The following is a 9,051-nucleotide window of genomic DNA, read 5'->3' as shown; positions in this document are numbered from 1 at the left end:
CCATTCCCTGGAGAAGGATGTCATGCTTGGTAGGGTGGAGGGTCTGCGAAAGAGGGGGAGGCCTTCAACGAGATGGATTGACACGGTGGCTGCGATGATGGGCTCAAGTATAGCAGGGATTATGGGGCTGGCGCGGGATCGGGCAGTGTTTCGTTCTGCTGTGCATGGGGTCGCTATGAGTCGGAAATGACCCGACGACACTTAACAACAACAACACGCTACAACTCAGGACCAGGATCTACTTGGAAATAACAGGATGAACTTCATCAGTCAGGACACCTTTCAACTAGGACAGTTCTCAGCTCCTTCTCAGCCATGCCTGCTCGCAGCCCTCCTCTCAGCCCTGCCAGCCAGTGGTCCCTTGCTCAGGTGTTGGGCCTCATTGGGCTTCCCTGGGCCTGGCCTCTGGCCTGCTGAAGCTGGTGTTACAGCTAGTTTGGCTCTGCCCTGAAAGCACTCAGCTCGCTCACTCTCCGTGGGCCAGCAAGAACTCACCTCAGCCATCTGCCAGTCCTGTGGGTCCCACCACTCACACTGCTACTGCCATCTCTCAACATCTTTAGTGTTACAGCTCTTGAGCCGTATTACAACTTCTAGGAGGCTCCCTCTCTCTCCCATTGCTTCTCCCTATCTCTGTCAGGTGGGCTGCTTCTATACACAGCAAACTCTTAATCAATTTCAAGGCATGGCCCTCTCAGCCAGGCCAGAAACAGGCCAGTTCCCACAAGGTCACTTAATCCTTATTGAGTGGTTTTACAAATTCTATTTGCATAGTAAACTGACCGATCCCTGCAAGATGTGTAAAATAGACTAAACACGGGGCAGGCTTCAGCCTAACCAATTATTTTTGGCAGAACTATAAGCCTAAGGCCAGAAAGTCCATATATGAAGAGAAGCTGTTGCATTGCAGTGGTTTGGCCTTGAGGCTCAGCTCACATTGCCCATGTCTTCATCTGGACTGGGCAGTGACAACCAGGGTGTGAGTTTGCTGCCTGTAAAGGTCTCCACTCTATGCACATGCTTCAGAAGAAAATTCTGCTTTCCTTGAGCCCAAGATAGTGTCCTTCACTTGTCTAATACATCTTTCTTTCTCATCTCAGCCCTCATGCTGATGAATGCTAAATGCAAAGTTTGCTGTTGGTGTTCTTATTGTAAAATTAGCACAGATGTAGAAAAACAATGTAAGTCAAATGTGTGACTTCATGAATTGTAAAGGAGCACTGTGCAGATCAGGAGAAAGAATGTGGCAGCCACCCCTGGGCCCTCCCTCCCACCAAGAGTGACTTACCTTGGCTCTTAGATTAGTAGCTTCTGTGTGCTGTCACCCAGAGATACACCTCTAGGCACTACAGGGCCGTCTTGCCCACTTTTATTGCTTTTAGACATGACTTTCAGATATGGTGGGTAAAAGGAGAAAAACCTCAAGAAATGTTTCTTTCTAAAAGCAAGAGAAAGGATCAATGGGGCTTACCCAACAGGATAGATAAAGAGATGTGGCTTTCCTCAATGTGCATTTTAGGTTTCAAGAACAGGGGAGGGCGTGGTTAGGGAGTGTAGCCTTGCTTAAGGAGCATTCCATTCCTGTGCCTTGTTTGTGAAGAAGCCACTCTGAGTTGTTCAGTGTTTGGTAAATGTGGTTGCTGACACAGACATAACAGGGCATTTACTTGGTTTTGCATCAGTCTAGGAGGTTCTCAGCTCAGGGACACAAGGTACAAAGGACACACTCAGCTCCTAGATCTTCTTTCTGGGCGGTACTGGGGTCCCTCCGTCTCTACCTTTTATCTCTTGCAAAATAAAAGGTGATACCAGCCACACCCCATGGGAACTGTCTTACAGAGGATCAGGGCTGTGACCTGGTGTCCCACCCTAATCCACTGACAAGTGATTGGCTAGTCACATTGGGGTGGTTACATCATCACATAACTGCAAGTTGTGGCCTAGCCAAGTTGACACATGCTTTTGGGGAACATAATTCAATCCATGATACTCTCTCAGATTGTTGCCAATTAATGGGAGACATTTTGAAGATAAACCAGGGAGATAACATCCCTTGGCAGCAGCTGCATTCTTATGATTAAACATCTGGTGTGTGTCCTTCCCCTTGTACAAGGTCACCTGCACTGTCTGTATTCTGTTACATACTTTTCTTGAAACTGACTCTCAAATATAAGCATGTTTTAGAACAAAACTTGCCATAAGCAGAAGGTACCTACGTTAGTAGAGACACTTAAAAATAAACCAGAATTATTCTAGTTGGTACTTAGCCTGACTTTCTTTGTTAAAACCAGCAAAGAGATTAGCCCTGTTACTCTTCCTGGACCTGAGTGGACCAGGATTAGCTCTGGGCCAGTTATCTGGCTCTTGCAGCCACTCAGTGTTGTTATCTGTGCAATGGCTGTGACCACAGCAGGCCATTGTAAGGATGGCTTACACCAGGTGCTAGGGATGGCCCGGTACATAGAAAGTACTTGCTGATACCAAGTCCTTGTAGTTCTCATGGCTGTCACCCAAACTGGCCTCCAGTGTGGTGTCTGAAGTTGCCTCCTGGCCCACTTGGTACCTGTGCCAGCCCAGTGGGACACTGAATTAGACCAAAGATTGGAAAGCTGGCAAGAAAGGCAAGCCTGACGCCCTCCTCACTTCTCTGCATCTTCTTCCTCCTGAGTAGCCTTCTGCTCTGCCTAAGTGGGAAGAGGTGAGGGACGTCTTGCATGCTCCTGGCCTGCCGCAGCTGCCTGGCAGGTTGTGAGTCTGCTGTGCGGTTCTGACTCCTTTTGTGGGAAGCACTTAGAAAATACCATCAGCATGGGGCTGCCCTGGGCTGATGGAGGGTCAGATGACGAAGGTGGAGGCATGTGGACAGGGTCTCTGGGCAGCCCAGAAGAGGAGTGACGGCTGCTTGCACCTGTAGCCTCTGCTTGACAGCGTCTTCGGGATGCTGACTGCAGTTCCTCAGTGAGGGTTTGTGGGTGAAGTGAGCCCGTATGTGTGCCTGGCTCGTAGAAACGCTGGTACTGTTCCTCTTGTGTTAGGGTGTGATCATCCTCTGCTCCACAGATTTGTGTGTCAGTAGAAGATAATCTCTTTAACTTTGTGTTTTGATAGATTTTCACACTCACCAGAAGTTGCAAAAATAGTCCAGAGTTCTGTGTATCTGATCATTTCTCTCTTTTTTTTTTTAATATTTGTCTTGTTACCTAAATAACTGGTGCTGATTCTTTGGCCTGTCTTCTTCACTCTTAGCTAGTGGAGCATGGGGGAGATTGAAGGAACATACAGAGTCCTGCAGACCCCAGGAACACGGCTGGGAGCCCAGATCCCCACCGGGGTGAGCACCCTGGAGCCCGGGCAGAGTCTGTCAGTGGCGATGGCGCGAGCCCCTGCCCGGGTGCAGGAGAAGCACCTCCACATCAGGGTGAAGCTGCTTGACAGCACCGTGGAGACGTTTGATGTTGAGGTAAGAAGACTCAGGTGAACCCTAAGCTGTATGCGCCAGCTGTGAATGATTCTAGAGAATTCAAACCTTTGTGGTTGTTGTGTTTCTGTTGTTATGGAAAACACTTAGAAATGTAAAATAACAGGAATGTCTAAGAACTTTAAGTGTCCCGGAAGCATGCCTTCTTATATTTCCTAAAGATCAAGTATTCTGTATGAAATTCCATCTTGCTGGTTCAGCTTTGCAGATTTATCAGGTTAACCAACTCAAGCTCTGGTGACAGTAAAATCCCTGCAAACAGTGACATCCAGATTTCTCCTTATTGGTTAGAAAACGGTAAGTCTTCTGTCTTTAAAATTCAGGTAACAATTTTGGTACATCCATTCTTCATCTCTTTTCAGAGGTGGCTTTAGTTGTGCTGATAAATACAGATTCTGCAGCCAGGTTGACTGTGAGCAGGTCTTTCTGGCTTAGCCAGCTAGCTACCTGAGTGGGTGAGACAGCTCATAGCCTGTGTGTGTGTCAGCTTCCTACTCTATGCATGGAGGTGATTGTAAGCCCCCTCAGGGCATGAGGATTAACCCAACAACAGAAGAGAGCCTGGCATGAAATGCACGCTGTGTATTGTGAATGTGTAATTTATTGTCAAGGTTGGCAATAATACAAGCTTCATCTCAAAAATTCTCCAATAATAGATTGTACTGATCACATTGGCAAAAAATAGGTATATATCTATGTGTGTGTATGTATAGATACATCCATGTATATATTGTCCCTTAAGTAGCACTGTTTACTTCTTGAAACTCCCGTGATACATTGGAATACACCTTTCTGTTTTGCTAAAAGGGATTAGAATGAATGTTCTTTTTAAACAATTACTTGTTCGTTTTCACCTGTGATGTGCATGTCCATTCTCTTTTCCTAATATTTCATGTTGTTAAGTAGCATCTTTAGAAGCTTTTCTTGTTCTTTACTTAATTCTGTGAAAGTAACAACCAGGGAAGGAACTGCAGTGTTGTAGGAGGCTTCTGTGCTCTGGCATTTCTGTTGAGAAGTCAGGATGGTGCACAGGAAATGAAAATTGGTGGTACTCTGAGCAGCACTGTGGTGAAACCTAAAGCTGAGCTCCCTGGCACTAGGGCCCTGATGCTGCTTGGGGGCCCACAACAAGCTGGAGGGAGCTGTCTGGACGCATCTTCCAGCATGGAGCCCAGAACTCACCAGCCTCCTGTCAGGCTCTGGAGTGGGGTGTGTGTGTGAATGTGTACACAAGTATGTGCGTATGCATGTGTGTGTATGTATATTTATCTGTACATGGGAATGAGTGTATTTTGATAGTGACCGATGCCTAGATTCATAGTGTTAGAACTTAAGAGACCTTGAGTACTTTTCTTTAAGGCCTTATTTGAGGAGGAAATAAAATATCATTTCATTAGGGCAGTGGTAATTGAAACTGGTAGGACCTGTCTATCCAACTTCCTACAGTCCCTCTTGTGTTGTAAAAGCAGACACAGCGTTTGCAGAGAAGGTGGTGTGAGACAAGGCAGCCTTTGAACCTGCAAAGTCAGTGATCTCTGACAGATGAGTCACCTGGAGGAGATGGATTAAAGGCCTGGGAATCCACTGAGCTGCAAATGTCCACACGAGCTTCTGCCATGGAGCCACCTATGATAAATGCATTTGCTATGGTGTGAGTGTATTACAGGTTACAATATTGTTCTTATTGTTTGATTATGCCACCTAAATTTTGGGAGCTCTGGTGGCATGGTGCCTAAGGCATTTGACTGCTAACCAGAAAGCTGGCAGGTCAAACCCACCAGCCACTCCTTGGAAGGAAGATTGGGCAATCTACTTCCATAGTGATACTACCTTGGAAACCTAAGGAGGGGTCACTATAACTTTAAAAGAACCATTTATTTATTTATTTGTTCCTACTTAATGATCTTTATCAACTGAAACTGGTACCAAAAAGAAACACAGGTTTATTTCAGTCATAAGTAAGATATCTTCCCTCTCTGCGAAACTCACTTCTGCTGACGATCTAAGTCATTTTATTCTTCAGGAAATTAGAGAGAGCATTTTGTGAAGGCTTCAAAATATTTTGTTGTTGTTGTTATGTGCCGTCGAGTCGGCCCCGACTCATAGCGACCCCTCCTTAGGTTTCCGAGGCAGTATCACTACGGAAGTAGATTGCCCAACCTTCCTTCCGAGGAGTGGCTGGTGGGTTTGAACCACCAGCCTTCTGGTTAGCAGTCAAGTGCTTTAGCCACTATGCTACCAGACCTTTTCAAAGATTATATAAGTCAAATTTATTATTTCTACTAATCAAATATACCCATCATGTTTGTTTTTGTGATATACCTGGCAGAGTTACCAGAAATTAAAGAATTTCATTTAAAAACCAGTGATATATGTATATATACAAAGGCACACTTACTTCAAGGAAATGACTCACCCAATTATGGGGGCTGGCAAGACCCAAATCCATGGGTCAGGCCATAGATTCTGCAGGCTTACGTCCCAAGATCCAGATGCCAGGTGACAAGAAGAGAGAAGGAACATGAGCGAGCTCTGCCAGAATATCCACCTATGTTCTTGAGGCAGACCACATGTCCAGGGAAACTCCTCTTTCAACTAATTGGCTGACCACATCATGGAAAGTCATTACATTATATTATATTACTTTACGGAACACTGAGCCTGGCAAAGTTGACACATGAAATTAGCCATCACAGTCTATCCCTTGTCAGCTTCACACCTATATACATCTCATCTCCATAAATCATACATAATCTCCAGTATAGACACTTATAAAGTTATACTTCTACCTAATGCATTAACCCCTTTTACATCTGATATTTTATAGTAATTAATGGGATGAGGAGAAGCTGTAGTGGTACCATGGTTAAAGTTCTCAGCTGCTAACCACAAGGTCAGTGGTTCAAACCCACCAGCCTCTCTACTTAAGTAAGATGTGGCAGTCTGCGTCTTTAAAGATTTCTAGCCTCAGAAACCCTACAAGGCAGTTCTCCTTTGTCCTATAGGGTTGCTATGACTAGAAAGGAATAGCTGGTTATCTGCTTCTAAAATAAGTGACCAGTGAAACCTTGTGAATAGGAGCAGAACGTTGTCTGATACAGTGCTGGAAGATGAGCCCTCAGGTTGGCAGGCACTCAGAATACAAGTGGGGAGGAGCTGGCTCCTCAGAGTACAGTCCACCTTGATGACGCGGATGGAGCTTTTGAGACCTTCATTTGCTGATGTGGCGTAACTCAAAATGATAAGAAACAGATGCAGACACTGTGGAATGCACAAAGTATGAATCTAGGAAAATTGGACATTGTCAGAAATGAAATGGAACTCATAAAGATCGATACCCTAGGCATTAGCAAGCTGAAATGGACTGGTATTGAATCAGGCAATCATATAGTCTACTATGCTGGGAGTGACAAATTGAAGATGAATGACATATATTCATTGTCAAAAAGAACGTTTCAAGGTCTGTCCTGAAGTACAACACTGTCAGTGACAGGATAATATCCATATACCTACAAGGAAGACCAGTTAATAGGCCTGTTACTGAAATTTATACACCAACCACTAATGCTAAAGATGAAGAAGTTGAAGATTTTTTACCAACTTCTGCATTCTAAATTGATCAAATGTGTAATCAAGATGCATTGATAATTACTGGTGATTGAATGCAAAAGTTAGAAACAAAGAAGGATTGGTAGCTAGATAACATATGGCCTTGATGATAGAAACAACACTGGAGATCGCATGATAGAATTTTGCAAGACCGATGACTTGTTCATTGCAAATACCTTTTTTAAACAACACAAACAGCAACTACACACGTGGACTTCGCCAGATGGAATACACAGGAATCAAATCTGCTACATCTGTGAAAAGAGTTGATGGAGAATCTCAGTATCATCAGTCAGAACAAGACAAAGGGGCTGACTGTGGAAGAGATCATCAATTGCTCATATACAAGTTCAAGCTGAAGCAAGTTCACAAGAGCCAAAGTACGACTTTGACCATATCCCACCTAAATTTATTTTTCTATTATTATCATTTTAAATCCCTTTGTCCATATCACACCCGCTTCTTAATTATCCATCTGTTTTCCGTCCTTTCCCTTCCCCTCCCATTCCTAGTAACCAACAAAGAAAATTTCCTTTCCTGTGTAAACCTTTCCTTCTTTTTACAGTAATGGACTTATATAATATTAGTCCTTCTATGATTGATTTATTTCACTTAGCATAATGTCCTCCCCATGTTATGAGGTGATTCACTGATTCTTCATTATTCTTTAATGTTGCATAGTATTCCATTGTGCGTATGTTAGGTTATCCATTGTTAGGTTATCCATTCACCTGTTGAAGGGCGCTTAGGATGTTTCCATTTTTTGCTGTTATAAATAGTGCTGCAGTGAACATGGTCGTGCATATATCGATTCGTAGTCTAGGTCTTGCCTCTTTAGGATATATTCCTAGTAATGGGATTGCTGGATGAAATGGTATTATTTCCAACTTTTTAAGGAAGCGCCATACTGTTTTCCATAGTGGTTGTTTCATTTTACAGTCCCCCCAGCAGTGTATGAAAGTTCCAATATGTCTACACCCTCACCAGCATTTGTTATTTCCTGTCCTGTTGTGCTTTGCTGTTATTGCTGGGGTGAGATGATATCTCATGGTTGTTTCTGTGCTAACCAAAGAGCTGGCAGTTCATTTCTACCAGCCACTCCTCAGAAGGAAAATTGGGCATTTTACTTCTGTAGCGATACCACCTCGGAAACCCAAGGCGGGGTTACTCTCAGTCGAATCGACTCGACGGCAGTGAGTTTGGGTGTTTTTGGTTTAATGGCTATTGATCATGAGCACTTCTTCATGTGTTTGTTGGCTGCCTGGATATCTTCTTTGGTGAAGTGTCTGTTCATATCTTTTCCCCATTTTTGAACTGGATTGTTTGTCTTTTTTATATTGAGGTGTTGACATTTTCTATAAATTTTAGAGAGAAGTCTCTTGTCAGATATGTCTTGCCAAATGTTTTTTTCCCAATCTGTAGGTTCTCTTTTTACTCTTTTAGGGAAGTCTTTTGATGCACTTAAGAATTTAATTTTTAGAAGGTCCCAGTCATCTAGGTTTTTTCCTACTGTTTGTGCATCTTGGGTTATGTGAGAAAGCCTTCTTATACTATAAATTAGGGCCCTAACTTTGCCCCTATTGTATCTTAGATGAACTTTAAAGTTTAGGGTAGGCCTTTAATCCATCTTGAATTCATTTTTGACCCACCTAAATTTAGAGACCATTTCAAGAATAGATTTGACACACTGAACACTAATGACTGAAGGCTGGACAAGCTGTGGGATGACATCAAGAACATCATACATTAGTACAGCTGACAAGGGGCTAGGTTGTGGTCACTGCTTGGTCACAGCCAGCTACCCAGAGTGACCGAGTAGTTGATCCTGAGGGCTTGAGACCATGGTCACAGGGGACATCAAGCTCAATTGGCATAACATACTATACAAAACATTGTTCCACCTCCTACTTTGGTGAGTAGCGACTGGGATCTTAAAAGCTAGCAAGCTGCCATCTAGATGCAAC

The 9,051-nt window shown here is 43.8% G+C and overlaps 1 protein-coding gene across 1 annotated transcript in view; it reads left to right on the top strand.

Moving 5' to 3' along the window:
- Window positions 1-3,256: 3,256 nt before the first annotated feature.
- The window catches only part of FARP2 (FERM, ARH/RhoGEF and pleckstrin domain protein 2), a 94,589-nt gene continuing 88,794 nt past the window's right edge, over window positions 3,257-9,051 (top strand). The window contains 1 exon segment of the mRNA XM_042781268.1: window positions 3,257-3,460. Within this exon segment, the coding sequence (XP_042637202.1) occupies window positions 3,257-3,460 (204 nt within the window).

The sequence above is a fragment of the Orycteropus afer genome, unplaced genomic scaffold (assembly GCF_000298275.1).
Source record: "Orycteropus afer afer isolate SDZICR_OR568_19922 unplaced genomic scaffold, OryAfe1.0 scaffold00006, whole genome shotgun sequence".
Classification (NCBI taxonomy): Eukaryota; Metazoa; Chordata; class Mammalia; order Tubulidentata; family Orycteropodidae; genus Orycteropus; species Orycteropus afer.
Note: the sequence above shows the minus strand (reverse complement) of the source record. Positions and strands in the feature narration are given on the sequence as shown.